Raw genomic sequence first — 17,622 nt, 5'->3', positions numbered from 1 at the left:
AATCTGACCCCATTACCTGAAGAATATATATATTTTATTTTATATCCACTCTTTAACCTCTTAACTTTATTTTTTATATAAATCTTTATTCTCTATAATTGTTGAATGTTGTTATTTTTTGTTGCATGTCAGCCCTGATCAACACACTATAGCAAATTCCTAAAACAGGTAAATGTACATATCTGGCAAATAAAATTGATCCTTGATTGATGATCCTTGGTACGTTCTCAGTAGCCACTTTGCTGGTACCTCCTCTACCTAATAGAGTGACACTGAGTGCATGTTCATGGCCTTCTGCAGCTGTAGCCAATCTACTTCAAGATTCAAGGTGTTGTGTTTTAAGAAATGCTGTAATGCACAGCACTGTTGTAATGTGTGGTTATCTGAGTTACTGTCACCTTCCTGTCAGCTTGATCCTGCCTGGCCATTCTCCTCTGACCTCTCTCATTAACAAGGCATTTTTGCACACACAACTTCTCTAGAGATGATTGTGCTTGAAAACTCCAGATCAGCAGTTTCTGAGATACTCAAACCATCCCGTTTGGCACCAACAATTATCCCGCGGTCAAAGTCACTGAAGTTACATTTCTTCCACATTCTGATGTTTGGTCTGACTAACAATTGAACCTCTTGATCATGTTGGCATGCTTTTATCCATTGAATTGCTGCAACATGATTGGCAGATAAGATTTTTGCATTAATGAGTAGGTGTACAGGTGTACCTAATAAAGTGGTCACAGTGTGTACATATAGAAAGAGTCTGAATCGTAGAACTTCAGAAAAATAATTCATTCCATGTTTATAGAGGAAGGAGGCCATTCAGCCCACTGAGTCCATGCTGGCTCACAGAACATCCCATTTTTCCACCTCATATTTGTCATCATCTATTCCTACTACTCCTTCCCATCAACTTTCCCCCTGATTCTACTAGTGTTCTACTAACCTGTTAACAGGCAGATCTTGGGATTTGGGAGGAAACTAGAACACCCAGGGTCAGGTTGAGGATGAGGGAAGATGCCCTGTTGGGTGGTGGGGTGGGAGATGAGAGCTGTGAGGTGAGAGAGATGAGATGTTTCGAGGTGAGGAGAGGGTTAGGCAGCAGGACAGTGGGAGGGGAGTGGAGGAAAGCAGGAGCTTCAGAGAAAGTCTTGCTAGCAAGAAGACAGTGCAGTGACAACTGTTTCACTGATGCTGAGTGGTGGACGAACACTGGGCACCACATGGGCAGGAAGGCTTTGCTGTGTTGTAAACCAGTGTCCCAGGACACAGGGCAGGACGGGTAGGAAACCCAAGATGGAACCGAGGTCCTCCCATAGAGCCTGTGGGAAATCAGATGAGAATCCCTGGCACCTTGGTGGAGGTCAGCCTGGATAATGGCTTGGGTCAAGGGAATGGAGCTCAAGACCAACACTATCTGATGCAACTTGGTGTTACTGGGCATGGAGGTGGGGTTGGGTCCTGGTACTACTGGGCATGGAAGTGGGTTGGGGTCCTGGTGCTACTGGGCACAGAGGTGGGGTTGGGTCCTGGTGCTACTGGGCATGAAGCTGGGGTTGGGTCCTGGTGCTACTGGACATGGAGGTGGGTTGGGGTCCTGGTGCTACTGGGCATGGAGGTGGGATTGGGTCCTGGTGCTACTGGGCATGGAGGTGGGGTTGGGTCCTGGTGCTACTGGGCATGGAGGTGGGGTGGGGTCCTGGTGCTACTGGGCACAGAGGTGGGGTGGGGTTGGGTCCTGGTGCTACAGAGCATGGAGGTGGGGTGGGGTCCTGGTGCTACTGGGCACAGAGGTGGGGTGGGGTTGGGTCCTGGTGCTACTGGGCATGGAGGTGGGGTTGGGTCCTGGTGTTGCTTGGCCAGCAGGGAGGGGAGGGGTTGATGTCCTTTTGTGCTGGGATAGGGGGATGGGGTTGGGCCCTGGTGGATGCTAGGCATGGACGGTGCGGAGTCTGGCTTTGAGAACAGATTTTTTATGTTGCTCACTCATCCCTCCCCTTGGTCTTACAGTCCGACTGCTCGGAAATGAGTAGCCTCAGCTTACCGGGGAACATGAGGCGAGGGGGTTCAGACACGAACCTTAACCTTAGCATGATTAATGGCCTGCTAGACTTCCAGAGCGACAGCCTGACAACAGACAAGCTGAAGCAGAAGATCCTGAAAGTGACGGAGCGGCTGCGGATTGAACAGGAGATGCGGGATGCCAACGTGGCCGAGTACCTGAAACTGGTGAACAATGCTGACAAGCAGCAGGCACGCCGCATCAAGCAGGTCTTCGAGAAGAAGAACCAGAAGTCCGCACAGGCCATCGCCCAACTGCAGAAGAAGTTTGACCACTACCACCGCAAGCTGAGGGAGGAGGAGCAGAGCGGGCCCAGGATCTCCAGGGAGGGGCTGAGGGGCTCACAGCAGAACGTGAGGGACGTGGACAGCAGCACCACACGGCTCGCCACCAGCGCTGCCGGCGGACTGGGACTGGAGACCGGGCGCGGCCTTCCAGGGCTGACCCTGACACCGCCCGCGTTCGTCTTCAGCAAGCCGCGGGAGATTGCCAACCTGATCCGCAACAAGTTTGGCAGCGCCGATAACATCGCCCACCTGAAGAGCAACCTAGATGACTTCCAACGGGACCCAGGGCATCGTGCCCTGAGTGGCAGTGCCGTGCTTGTGTCCAAGGTCAAGTACACCAGCGACGACGATGGCTCCAGTGGCAGTGTCTCCGGGGACAGCAATGGTACCTCCGACTTCGGGGTCAAAGGGGCAGCCAGCCCAAAGTCTGGCTCGTTGGAGAGGGAGCGGAGCAGGCTGTCCGGGGTTCTGGAGGAACTTCGGGAGTTGAAGGAAACGCAAGCACAGCTGTCAGAGGCGATGGAAAATTTAAAGGCTCAGTTTAACAGAGAGTTTGGCATCGTCACCGAAACACTACAGGAGGAACACTACAGGTAATGCTTTAAGTCTATTCTTACAACATTTATAAAATTTTAAATAGCAAATGCTTATAAAATTGAGAAGGTAAACAGTCAGAATTTTTTTCCCAAGGTAGAAAATAGACAAAGTCCTCCCCACTGTTGAGTACATTTACAAGGAATGCTGCCACAAGTCCCCTACCATCCAAACTAAGCTCAGTTCTCACTACTACCTTCAGGCAGGAGGGACAGGAGCCTTTGATCCCACACCACCAGTTCAGGAATAGTTATTACCTTACAACCATCAGGCTCCTGAACCAACGTGGATAACTTCACTCACCACAACACCGAACCTATTCCACAATCTACAGACTCACTTTCAAAGACTCGACAACTCACCTTCTCAGTATTATTTATTTATTTATTATTCATTCATTTATTATTTATTACTTTTAATTTTTTTATTTGCACTGTTTCTCTTTTGCACATTGGTTGTCTTTGCTTATGTATTATGTATAATGTTTCATAAATTCTATTATATTTCTTTAACTGTAACTGCCTTTAAGAGAATGAATCTCTGGTGACAGATGCGTACTTTGATTATAAATTTACTTTGACTTTGAACATGATACTATTACATCATATAAAGTAAAATATAAGATTAGCAGTGGGCATAGTTTTTAAGGTGAGAGGCAGAAAGTTTAAAGAGATATACATGGTAAGTTTTTATTTTCACAGAGACTGGCCGGTGCCTGGAACAAGCTGCCAAGGGCCGTGAAAGCGCATGCAATTGAGGCATTTTTGAGGCTCTTTGACAGGCACATAAATATGTAGGGAATGAAGGGATACAGCTCATTTGCAGGAAGAAGGGATTAGTTTAATCTGACATCATGCTCAGCCCAAACATGGTGGGTAGAAGGGCCTGTTTCTGTGATGTCCTGTTCTACATCAGGGTAATGTAACAGCTGACTGATAGTCTTTGTTAGGGATATGATTTATGTGTCTCATTTGTAGCCTGTGGTGTGACTGTCATGAATTTTGTCACTTGACTGCTTACCACTTGAGCAAGTTTCCTGCAGATATTCATCAGGAGGTTTCATCTGTGGCCACACAACAAATTCTGCTGTCAACTCCCTCTGCAGTCCCTTTCTTGGGTGAAACTGACTCATCTTATGGTGAATCTGCCATCCTTATCTGCTGCATCATCAAGAATGTCTACCCCTGCTCTTATACAGCCAAACTGCCTCTAGTCAAAACTATTCCTGTGTCCTCGTGATCTCCCTCAGGTTCTCCACCGACTCTGTATAGTAGCTGATGCAAAACTCTGCTGCTAATGTCCTTACTCATAAGTGTGCAATTTCCCCTTTGCTTGCTGAACCAACATCTCTCCTCCTGGAGTTCTCCTCCTATACAACTTGTATTTCCTCTGCTCTAGCATTGGTCACTGTGCCTTTGGCAGTCTAGGTGCAAGATCAAAAATCCCCTCCTAACTCTGTCTGGACCTTCACCTTTCCTCTTATGAATCCCTTTTAAAACTCACCTTTGGCCAAGCATCAGGACACGCTCCATGCACCTCCCCTCTGGTTCAGGACAGAGTTTTATTTGGCAGCTTCTCTGTGGTGGTATGGTGGCACAGTGGTTAGCGTGAGGCTATACAGCACCAGCGATCAACAATCGGGTTTCCATTGTACTTTCTCCTCGTGACTGCTAGGTTTGCTTGTTTCCTCCCCATTCTGAAAGATGTATGGGTTAGGTTTGCTGAGCTGTAGCCCTGCTATGCTGGCGTTGGGAGTGTGACAATGTGTGGGAGCCGCTCAACACAACCTTCACTGATTTGATTTGACGCAACTGACGCATTTCACTGTATGTTTTGAGGAATATGTGGTAAATAAAGTTAACCTTTTTTCTTTGAAACAGTAAAATGTGTTTCTGTGTTGAAAGAGCTACGGATATAAATATGGGTGATTTTTACTGCCTGCACAAACCTCCACTTTTTAGGACAGTTGCTCAGTTTTCCTTGAGGGCATTGAGCTAAAGAGTGAAAATGATAGAGGAATAACAGAGAGGTTGTCAGAATCAGGGAAAAGGAAGTGACTAGCTTTCTATCTAAACTTAAACAACAGTTCTGATTGACTCAATCAGCTACAAATACATTTCACTTATTTAGCATCTTGCATGACCTTGAGATTCACCAGAGTACACTGCATTTTCATACCCAAAACACACAAACCAACTTATAGATAGCAAGACCCACAAACAACAGAGATAATCAGATAATCTGGTTGAGTGACATATTACTGCACATCAAATATTGGATATACTTAGTATCACGCACCTGCAAAAACACGTGTATCATATTTAGTTTTCAAATCTATTAACAGGCCAATTGTTGTGGATGCTTGTGCACAGTTAGTTTTAATTTGTTTACTCACAAAACAATGAAACGGGCAGAAAATTGATAACACACAAGCTTGGGAAGGGCATAGAAACACTAACTGTGAGGAATTATGAAGGACATAAATAAGCAAAGTTAAAATTAGGGTGCCAAAGTCTGTATGTACTTCCTATGATTGTGTCTCTGAGTGCAACCGTTTCCTCCCACATTCTAAATATACACAGGTTTCGAAGTTAATTGGTCACATGGGTGTAATTGGGTGGTACGAGCTTGTTGGGCCAGAAGGGTCTGTAATCATGCTGTATCTCTAAATAAAACGAGACTTGAAAGCAACAGTAGTTTACATATTTTATGATATTTTGTGCCTTTCAAAATTTATGAAAAGAGATGTTTCAACTTAATAGTATTAGAAACATCAAATAATAGCTTCAATAGGAGGGCCTTCTAACTTAAATTTTCAGAATTACATCTTCTGTTGCACACAACAGACTACAGTTCCAAACAGGTTGAGTATGGGCCCATGCAGGAACCTCCCAGCGTGACTGGCAGAGGCATTGGTGGGAGTTCCCCTTCGTTCTGCTCACTCTCCAGCTGGGCAATGTGTGCCTGCTGAAGTCAGCTGAGCCTAAAGATCGAGCAAGGTCTGCATGGGTTTCCTGTTCACCCACGCAACTCTGGATAGGCAGTGCAGGTACATAGGAACACATCCTATGACCTACTGTGGTCTATCGGCATCCCTACAATAAGAGAATTTGCTCTGGATGAGGGATGTCACTCAGTGATGTGATTCTGTAGAGGATGGTGTGGCATGTACACTTTGGGTTGTGGCTGATGTATAATAGCTATAAATTGCAAGTGTTACTTTATGGCTGACGGTATCACTGCTACCTACAAGAGAATCTTAAACTGATGATATCTGCACCATACATCAGGTTCCACAGTGAACGAATATAGCTTACACTCCATGTGATATATCCAACATTCGTTACATGCTCATAATCAGATGGAATTTATCACTGACGACATACTGATTGAAATGATCCTATTTTAAATGAACACGCAACATGCTGGAGGAATTCAGCAGGTCAGGCCACAACTATAGAGAAGAATAAACAGTCAATGTTTTGGGCCAAGACCCTATATCAGGACTGGAAACGAAGCGGGAAGAAGCCAAAATAAGAAAGTTGGGTGGAGGTGGGAGAGGGGGAAGGAATACAAGCTGGCAGGTGATAGGTGAATTCAGGCTGGGGGTGAAGATGAGTTGGTGGGGGAGGGGATGGAGAGAGAAGCTGGGAGGTGATAGTAGGAAAAGGTCAAGGGCAGAAGAAGAAGGAATCAGATGGGGGGAGAGAATGGACCACAGGAGAAAGGAAAGGAGGACGGTTACCAGAGAGGTGATGGGTAGGTGAGAAGACAAGGGGTAAGAGGGGAGCTTCCCACCTACCTTTCCAATCGTCATGAAGGGTCAGGCTGAAACGTTGACTTCTTATTCCTCTTCATCGATGCTGTCCGACCTGCTGAGCTCCTCCAGTATTTTGTGTGTTTTGCTCCGGATTTCCAGCATCTGCAGAATCTCTTGTATTTCTATTTTGAACGAGTTAATTACTTGGTGAGCTAGGTGATAATTCAGGTTATTTCTCTGTGATATGCGGGGAAAACGCTAGTTTGCCACACTGTAATGTTGCTCTGATCTGCCGCTTGCACGTGCTGTGGATTGATGAGGATGTTTGTTAGCTGGAGAAGTTGAACTCAGTGTGGTAACGATTTATATCTGCTGGGGCACTGGGGTGCAACCAGCAATGTAAAGTAGGAAACACAATAGCTACCACGCACACAGCATGATAACATTATCAAGTGCACGTAATTGTTTTTTACTAATTAAATATCACTCCAGAGATTGGGGAAGTTCTTTTGTTCTTTCTTAGAATATTGCTGAGGAATATAAGACCATAAAATACAGGAGCAGAATTAGGCCATTCAGCCCATTGATCAAGATCGATTTATTTTCCCTCTCAACCCCATTCTCCTGCCTTCTTATTATAATCTTGATTTCCTTACTAATCAATAATCTATCAACTACTACTTTAAATATTTCCAATGACCTGGCCTCCACAGCCATCTGTGGCAATGAATTCCATGGATTTACCACCTTCTGGCTAAAGAAATTCCTCCTCATCTCTGTTGTAAAGGGACATCTTTCTGTTCTGAGGTTGTGCCCTCTGGTCATAAACTCTCACACTTTAGGACAGGGGTCCCCAACCTTTTCTGCGCTGCGGACCGGTTTAATATTGACAATATTCTTGCGGACTGGCCGACCTGGGCGGGCGGGGGGGGGGGGGAAGTAGGATTGCCAACGGGCAAGAGTAGCAGTCAAAGAAAGACTACAATGACCATGAAGCCTTGCGCAGGCACCGGGCACTAGTGCGCATGTGTGATGCGCGTACCTGCCGATATTATTCCCTGCAAAGCGTTTTTGGTGATTCTGTTCGGGTGGGGGGGGGGGGTGTTCATCACAACCGGAATATTGGTAATAAGGGGCTAATACACTCAATTCCATTTCTAAAAGGGTTTATCTAACGAATTTAATATTAAACACACAGCGCATATTTTCCTCGCATGAATATGGTGATAAGTCAATCATCAGGGGAGGACGGGGAGCTTGAAGTGTTGAAAGAACTTCCAGTAGAAGTGGTAGAGGCAGGTTCGATAGTATTTAAAGAAAAATTGGATAGGTATATGGACAGGAAAGGAATGGAGGGGTATGGGCTGAGTGCAGGTCGGTGGGACTAGGTGAGAGTAGCTTTCGGCACGGACTAGAAGGGCTGAGATTGCCTATTTCCGTGCTGTAATTGATATATGGTTATATAAGTCACTTATCAGTTATAGCACCATAACATTTTAAGTAACATTTGGACATTAAACACACAGCACATATTTTCCCCGTATGAACATATGAAATCATTGCAACACACCAATATCGCTGAATCAATGGGAGCCCTGGGCTTGTTTCCCTGCAACAAGACGGTCCTATCGAGGGTTGATGGGAGACAGCGATACTCGAAGGAGGTTCCTTATGTCCAGTCTATTTAGTTTTCGTCGCATTCATTGCAGAGATATGTTGGAAATGGAAGCAACGTTTTCAATGCTTTCGTGGCTGTCTCAGGATATTCAGCCTTGACTTTGATCCAGAATGCCGGCAGAGATGTTATGTCAAACACACTTTTCAGCCCACCGTCATTTGCAAGCTCGAGGAGTTGATCTTCTTCCCGCGCTGACATGGATGATGCGCTGATAATGACCTCGCGTGTGTTCAAGCTCAACAGTGGCCGTGACAGGGAATGAGGAAAGGTGCAGCTGACTCATATCACCAAATCATATCGTTTCCTCGTGGCCCGGTAGCAAATGCTCTGCGGCCGGTACCGGTCCGCGGCCCGGTGGTTGGGGACCGCTGCTTTAGGAAACATCCTCTCCACATCCACCCTATCTAAGCCTTTCAATATTCAGTAGTTTCAATGAGATCCCACTCCTCACCCCCTCCTCCCAAACCACTCTTCTAAACTCCATCTAACGCTCCTCATACATTAACCCTTTCATTCCCATGAGCATTATTGTAAACATCTCAGGACCCTCTCCAATGCCAACACATCCTTCCTTAGATATGAGGCCCAGAGCACCTCACAGTACTCCAAGTGTGGTCTGACCAATGTATTATTAAGCCTCAGCATTATGTCCTTGCCTTTATATTCTACTGCTCTCAAAATAAATGCTAATATTGCCTTTGCCTTCCTTAATATGGACTAAACCTGCAAGTTAACCTTAGGGAGTAAATAAGGTGCTTGAGGAGTATAAGAAGTGCAAGAAAATACTTAAGAAAGAAATCGGTGGGGGGGGGGCTAAAAGAAGACATAAGGTTGTCTTGGCAGTCAAAGTGAAGGATAATCCAAAGAGCTTTTACAGGTATATTAAGAGCAAAAGGATTGTAAGGGATAAAATTGGTCCTCTTGAGGATCAGAGTGGTCGGCTATGTGCGGAACCAAAGGAAATGGGGGAGACCTTAAATAGGTTTTTTGCGTCTGTATTTACTAGGAAACTGGCATGAAGTCTGTGGAATTAAGGGAAACAAGTAGTGAGATCATGGAAACTGTACAGATTGAAAAGGAGGAGGTACTTGCTGTCTTGAGGAAAATTAAAGTGGATAAATCCCCGGGACCTGACAGGGTGTTCCCTCGGACTTTGAAGGAGACTAGTGTTGAAATTGCAGGGGCCCTGGCAGAAATATTTAAAATGTCGCTGTCTACAGGTGAGGTGCCAGAGGATTGGAGAGTAGCTCAAGTTGTTCCATTGTTTAAAAAAGGATCGAAAAGTAATCCGGGAAATTATAGGCCGGTAAGTTTAACGTCAGTAGTAGGTAAGTTATTGGAGGAGGACAGAATCTACAAGCATTTGGATAGACAGGGACTTATTAGGGAGAGTTAACATGGCTTTGTGCATGGTAGGTCATGTCTGACCAATCTATTGGAGTTTTTCGAGGAGGTTACCAGGAAAGTGGATGAAGGGAAGGCAGTGGATATTGTCTACATGGACTTCAGTAAGGCCTTTGACAAGGTCCCGCATGGGAGGTTAGTTAGGAAAATTCAGTCGCTAGGTATACATGGAGAGGTGGTAAATTGGATTAGACATTGGCTCAATGGAAGAAGCCAAAGAGTGGTAGTAGAGAATTGCTTCTCCGAGTGGAGGCCTGTTACTAGTGGTATGCCACAGGGATCAGTGCTGGGTCCATTGTTATTTGTCATCTATATCAATGATCTGGATGATAATGTGGTAAATTGGATCAGCAAATTTGCTGATGATACAAAGACTGGAGGCGTAGCAGACAGTGAGGAAGGTTTTCAGAGCCTGCAGAGGTACTTGGACCAGCTGGAAAAATGGGCTGAAAAATGGCAGATGGAGTTTAATACAGACAAGTATGAGGTATTGCACGTTGGAAGGACAAACCAAGGTAGAACATACAGGGTTAATGGTAAGGCACTGAGGAGTGCAGTAGAACAGAGGGATCTGGGAATACAGATACAAAATTCCTTAAAAGTGGCGTTACAGGTAGATAGGATCGTAAAGAGAGCTTTTGGTACATTGGCCTTTATTAATCAAAGTATTGAGTATAAGAACTGGAATGTTATGATGAGGTTGTATAAGGCATTGGTGAGGCCGAATCTGGATTATTGTGTTCAGTTTTGGTCACCAAATTACAGGAAGGATGTAAGTAAGGTTGAAAGAGTGCAGAGAAGGTTTACAAGGATGTTGCCGGGACTTGAGAAACTCAGTTACAGAGAAAGGTTGAATAGGTTAGGACTTTATTCCCTGGAGCGTAGAAGAATGAGGGGAGATTTGATAGAGGTATATAAAATTATGATGGGTATAGATAGAGTGAATGCAAGCAGGCTTTTTCCACTGAGGCAAGGGGAGAAAAAAACCAGAGGACATGGTTTAAGGGTGAGGGGGGAAAAGTTTAAAGGGAACATTAGGGGGGGCTTCTTCACACAGAGAGTGGTGGGAGTATGGAATGAGCTGCCAGACGAGGTGGTAAATGCGGGTTCTTTTTTAACATTTAAGAACAAATTGGACAGATACATGGATGGGAGGTGTATGGAGGGATATGGTCCGTGTGCAGGTCAGTAGGACTAGGCAGAAAATGGTTTGGCACAGCCAAGAAGGGCCAAAAGGCCTGTTTCTGTGCTGTAGTTTTTCTATGGTTTCTATGGAATCCTGCATAAGGACTCCCAAGTGCCTTTGCACCTCCAATTTTTGAATTTGTTCCACTTTTTGAAAGTAGTCTATACCTTTATTCCTTCCATCAAGGTGCATGGCCATACACATCCCAGGACGATGTTCCATCTGTTATTTCTTTGCCCATTTTCTTAATCTGTCTGAGTCATTGACATATAAAATGAAAAGTAGTGGACCTAACATTGACCCCTGAAGAGCACAACTAGTTTCAAGCAGCCAGCCAGGAAAGGCCTCCTTTCTTCCCACTCTTTGTCTTCTGCCAGTCAGCCAATCTTCTATCCATGATAGTATGTGTCCTGTAATACCAGGCGTTTTATCTTGTTTAGCAGCCTCACATGCAGTGCCTTGTTAAAGGCCTTCTGAAATTCCAGGTAAACAACATCCACTGACTTTCCTTTGACCCTTCTGCTTGTTACTTCCTCAAACAATACTGAGGTATAGTTCATCTGGTCCAGATGACTTACACTATCCATCTTCAGACCTTTCGGCTTCCCAAGCACCTTCTCCTTAGTAACAGCAACTGCACTCACTTCTGTCTCCTGACACTTCCAAATTTCTGGCGTACTGCTGTTGCCTTCCACAGAGAAGACTGACAGAAAAGACATATTAACTTCATCTGTCATTTCCTTCTCCCCTATTACTACCTCTCCAGTGATATTTTCCAGCTATCTGATATCCACTCTCACCTCTCTTTTACTCTTTATACAGTATATCTGAAAAAATCTTTGGGTACACTCTTTTAAATTATTGACTAGCTTACCTTCATAATTCATCTTTTCTGCATTATTTCTTTTTTAGTTGCCTTCTGTTGGTTTTTAAAAGCTTCCGAATCCTCTAGTTGCCCACTGATTTGTGCTAAGTGGTATGTCCTCTCTTTTGCTTTCGTGCTGCCTTTGACTTCCCTTGTCAGCTACTGTTGCCTTATCCTCCCTTTAGTATGCTGCTTCTTCATTGGGTTGAACTGATCCTGTGTCTTCCAAATGACTCCCAGTAATTAGACCATAAGACCAAAGATGGAGCAGAATTAGGCCATTCAGTCTACTGAATCTGCTCCGCCACTTTATCATGGCTGATCCATTTCTCTCTCAATCCCATTCTCCTGCTTTCTCCCCATATCCTTTCACACCCTGACTAATCAAGAACCTATCAACCTCCACCTTAAATGCATCCAGTAACCTGGTCACCACAGCCATCTTTGGAAATGAATTCTGCAGATTCACTACCCTCTGGCAAAGAAATTCCTCCCCAGCTCTGTTCTAAATGGGCATCCCTCTATCTTGAGATTGTGCCCTCTGGTCCTAGACTCCTCAACCAAGGGAAACATCCTCTACATATCCACGCTATCTAGGTCTTTCAACATTTGATAGCTTTCAATAAGATCCCCCCCCCCACACCTCCCCCGCCGTCCTTCTAAATTTCAGCAAGTGCAGGCCCAGAGCTTTCAATCACTGCTCATACGACAAACTTTTCATTCCTGAAATCATTCTCATGAACCTTCTGAACCTTCTCTGATGTCAGCACAGCCTTTCTTAAATAAGGGGCCAAAAATTGCCCACAGTACTCCAAGTGATGCTTGGAGTGCCTTATACATACCCAGCATTACATCCTTTTTTTTGTATTCTAGTTCTCTTGAAATGAATGCTAACATTGCAACTGACTCAACCTGCAAATTAACCTCTTAGGGAATCCCCAATGAGGACTCCTAAATCCCTTTGCACCTCAGAGTTTTGAATTTTCTCCCTGTTTAGGAAATAGTCACACTTATTCCTTCTACCAGAGTGCATGATCATACACTTCCCAACACTGTATTCCTTCTGCCACCTCTTTGCCCACTCTCCTAATCTGTCTGTCCATTTGTAGCCTGTCTGCTTCCTCAACATTATCTGGCCCCTACCTGTCTTCATGTCTTCCACATACTTGGCCACAAAGCCATCAATTCCATCATCCAGGTCATTGTCATACAATGTAAAACGAAGCAGACCCAACACAGACCCCTGTGGAACACCACTCGTCACCGGCAGCCAACTAGAAAAGGACCCCTTTATTCCCTCTCTTTGCCTCCCTCTGAACAGCCAATACTCTATCCATGCAAGTATCTTTCTTCTAATACCTTGGGCTGTTATCTTGTTTAGCTGCCTCATATGTAACACCTTGTCAAAGGCCTTCTGAAAATCCAAGTACACAACATCAACCGATTCTCCTTTGTCTGTCCTGCTTCTTATTTCTTCAAAGAATTCTAACAGATTTGTCACGCATGATTTTCCCTTAAGGAAAACGTGCTGACTTTGATCTATTTTGTCACGTGTTTCCAAGTATTCTGAAAACTCATCCTTAACAATCAACTCCAACATCTTCCCAACCACTGAGGTCAGGCTAACTGCCTTATAATTTCTTTTCTTCTGCCGCTCTCTCTTCTTGAAGAGTGGAGTGACAATGGCAAATTTCCATTCTTCTGGAACCATGCCAGAATATATTGATTCTAGCCATCTCTGCTCTAATGTCACCCCTGCTAGTTTCCTCTTCCAATCACTTTGGCAGCATCTCTCTCATACCTCTGTCATTACCTTTACTCAACTGTGATACTGATACATCTGATTTTACCTTCTTCCTCTCAAACGGAAGAGTGAATTCTATTATGAATTCTGGTCACTGCCTCCTAAAGGTTCCTTTACAATAAACTTCCTAATCAAATCTGGTTCATTCCACCACACCAAATCCAGAATTGCCTTTTTTCCTCATGGGCTCAACACAAGTTGCTCTAAAAAAACATCTTGTAGGCATTTTACAAATTCCTTCTCTTGGGACTCAGTACCAACCTGGTTTTCCCAATCTATCTGCATATTGAAATCCCTATGACCACTGTAACATTGCCCTTTGCATATGCCTTTTCTATTTCCCATTGTAATTTATATCCCACATCCTGGCTACTATTTGGATGCCTGTATATAACTCCCATCAGGGTCTTTTCACCCTTGTAGTTTCTTAACTCTATCCACAACGATTATACATGCTCTGATCCTAAGTTACTTATTTCTAAGGATTATGTATTTTTTTTTTTACCAACAAAGTCCTGCCTACCTGCCTGTTTTTTCAATAGGTTATGTAGCCTTATATGTTTAGCTCCAACGTGTGATGTTCTTCCAGGTATACTTGCCAATTTATAACTGTGCTATGAGCTCATGTACCTTATTCCGTATACTGGGTGCATTCAAACACAACACCTTCAGTCCTGTATTCCATACCCTTTTCAATTTTGTCCTCTGTTGCCTGAAGTTAAATTTTTATTCCTTTCTAAACTTCTGTTGTATTCTTTACTTTGGAGACTCCAGTAATCTCTCCTGCACTCTCCTTTCCTTTTACTTTATCCATACTTTTCCCAACATGTTCCCACAAGAGGCCAGGCAGAAATGGAAACTGACCAGTATTCTCTCCACACGTGTATCTGCATGTCACCCTGGATTACATGTTCAAGCTGAGTGGGCCTAGGACAAAGTCCAGAAACTGAGCCAGGCCTGACGTTCCTTAACTCGGCCTTGCCTGGAGCCCTGCTTTGGAGTCTGTGGCATTAAACCTGCTTCCAGAGGTTGCAGGGAGAGGAAGATTTGGATGGAACTAATTAAACTTTTGATTAAAGCAATACAATTTTACAAGAACCCTTCTTGGAGGCTGGATTGCAATAGTGTCCTGGGCACAACCAGTGCACAACCTGACAACAGAGAAAATATGAAGCAACAGGTTGCCCATTCATGGCAGATATCAGCACTATAACCAGTCAGCCTCGAACCAATACTCATGTTATCCTCAGGAAGATGGAAACACAAGGCCAGTCAGATATACATTTAGTGGCCATCTGATTATTAATCATTAATTAATCAGCCAATCACGTGGCAGCAACAAAATGCACAAAAGCATGGTCGAGAGTTGTCATTCAGAACAAACATCAGAATGGGGAAGAAATGTGATCTAAGCGACTTTGACTGTGGAATGATTGTTGATGCCAGACTGGATATTTTGAGTATCTCAGAAACTGCTGATCTTCTGGGACTTTTCACACACAACAGTCTCTAGAGTTTACATAGAATAGTGAGTAAAACAAACAAAAAACATCCAGTGAGTGGCAATTCTGTGGGTGAAAACACCTTGTTAATGAGAGAGTCAGAGGAAAATGGCTGAACTGGTTCAAGCTGACAGGAAGGCAACAGTAACTCAAATAACCACGTGTTACAACAGTGATGTACAGAAAACCACTCCAAACACAAAAGGTGTTGAACCTTGATGTGGACAAGCTACAGCAGCAGGAGACCACAAACATATACTCAGTAGCCACCCCATTAGGTACAGGAGGTACACAATAAACTGGCCATTGAGTGTATGCTTTTGATTCTGAAAACCTGAGCAGGTAGAAGATGTGACCTCAGCTGCCTGAAGCTTATGGAGTCAGTGCTCTCTGCACAGTCCCACAACTTGTTTCTCCAGAAGCAGATATCCACATCTACCCATTCATCAATTCACCTGGAATCTGCAAAACAGATCAGTAGGAGAGACAAACTTTCCAGTATGGGGTGTGTGAGTAAGAGCAACCAATCTGTCCACACCTCCCCTTCACGTCAGAGATTGATGCAGAGTCTCAACTGGACCCCTTTGAAATTCACTGTGGTTCCAGTACTAGTGACACGTACCAATGAGGTGAAAATGGACCAATAAAAGTTACTCATTATTTGTGGAAGTAGTTGGGCACGTGGCCAAGTAGCTACCTGAGGGTCATGAGTTCGAGCCCCAGCCAAGGGAACGTGTTGTGTCCTTGAGCAAGGCACTTAATCACACATTGCTCAAGCTGTATGAGTCCTAATGCACTTCCCTTAGACATCATTGGTGTCGTGGAGAGGGGAGACTTGCAGCATAGGCAACTGCTGGTCTTCCATACAACCTTGCCCAGGCCTGCGTCCTGGAGAGTGAAGACTTTCCAGGCGCAGATCCATGGTCTCGCAAGACTAACGGATGCCTTTATTTTTATTTTTATTAGTTGCCTACTGGACTATGGATCAGATTTATGAATGGTCCATGAACCCTACCTCAATACCTCAATATCTTTGCTCTCCTTTTGCACTATAAAAAGTATACGCCCCCCCCCAAGAAGTTTTCAGGTTTTATTGTTTTACAACATTGAATCACATGGCTTTTTTTGACACTGATCAACAGAAAAAAGACTTTCATGTTAAAGTGAAAACAGATCTACAAAGTGATCTAAATTAATTACAAATATAAAACACAAAGTAACTGATTGCATTAAGTATTCACCCCCTTTAATATAGCACACCACATCATCACTGGTGCAGCCATTTGGCTTTAGAAGTCACATAATTAGTTAAATGCAGACTGTGTTGTGTGCAGTCAAGGTGTTTCAACTGATTGTAGTAAAAGTACACTTGTATCTGGAAGGTCCAACTACTGGTGAGTTAGTATCCTGGCAAAAACTACACAGACAAAAGAACGCTCCAAGCAACTCCACAAAAAAGTTATTGAAAAGCACAAGTCAGGAGATGGATACAAGAAAACTTCCAAGTCACTGAATATCCCTTGGAGTACAGTTAAGTCAATCATCAAGAAATGGAAAGAATATGACACAGATGTAAATCTGCCTAGGCAGACCATCCTGAAACACTGAGTGACTGTGCAAGAAGGGGACTAGTGAGGAAGGCCACCAAGACACCTATGACAACCCTGCAGGCAACTGGGAATACAACTATTGCCCGGGTGCTTTATCAGTTGCAGTTTTATGGGAGAGTGGCAAAGAGGAAGCCTCTGTTGAAATAACCTCACATGAACTCTCAGCTAGAGTTTGCCAGAAGTCATGTGGAAGAAGGTTCTACGGTCCATTGAAACCAAAATTGAGCTTTTTGGCCATCAGACTAAACGCTGTGTTTAACGCAAGCCAAACACCACACATCACCAAAACACACCATCCCTACCATGAAGCATGGTGGTGGCTGCATCATGCTGTGGGGATGCTTCACTGCAGTAAGTCCTGGAAGGCTTGAGTAGGTAGAGGGTAAAATGAATGCAGCAAAATACAGGGAATTCCAGGAGGAAGGCCTGATGCAGTCTGCAAGAGAACTGCGACTTGAGAGATTTGTTTTCCAACAAGACAATGACTCCAAACATAAAGACAAAGCCACACAGGAATAGCTTAAAAACAGCAAAGTTAATGTCCTGGAGTGGCCCAGTCCAGAGCTTAATCCAATTGAAAATTTGTGGCTGGACTTGAAAAGGCCTGTTTGCTTACGATTCCCATGCAATCTAACAGAGCTTGAGCAGTTTTGTAAAGAAGAATGGGGAAAAATTGCAGTGTCCAGATGTGCAAAGCTGATAGAGACCTATCCACACAGACTCAAGGGTGTAATTGCTGCCAAAGGTGTATCTACTAAATACTGACTTGAATGGCGTGAATACTTGTGCAATCAATTATTTTGTGTTTTATATTTGTAATTATTTTAAATCACTTTGACACGAAAGAGTCACACACCAAATCACCACCGATTC

General features: G+C 44.2%; 1 protein-coding gene across 8 annotated transcripts in view; it reads left to right on the top strand.

The window, feature by feature from the left end:
- The window catches only part of tmcc3 (transmembrane and coiled-coil domain family 3), a 146,941-nt gene that overhangs the window by 109,721 nt on the left and 19,598 nt on the right, over nucleotides 1–17,622 (top strand). For all 8 annotated transcript variants that reach the window (XR_011882942.1, XM_072241330.1, XM_072241328.1 and 5 more), the window contains one exon: nucleotides 2,008–2,939. Coding sequence is in view for 7 of the 8 variants with exons in the window: in XM_072241330.1 (XP_072097431.1) it covers nucleotides 2,008–2,939 (932 nt within the window). In the remaining variant the exon portion in view is untranslated. The remainder of the gene's footprint in view (nucleotides 1–2,007; nucleotides 2,940–17,622) is intronic.

Source organism: Mobula birostris, chromosome 23, assembly GCF_030028105.1.
Source record: "Mobula birostris isolate sMobBir1 chromosome 23, sMobBir1.hap1, whole genome shotgun sequence".
NCBI lineage: Eukaryota > Metazoa > Chordata > Chondrichthyes > Myliobatiformes > Myliobatidae > Mobula > Mobula birostris.
This window is presented reverse-complemented; position numbering and strand designations above follow the sequence as displayed.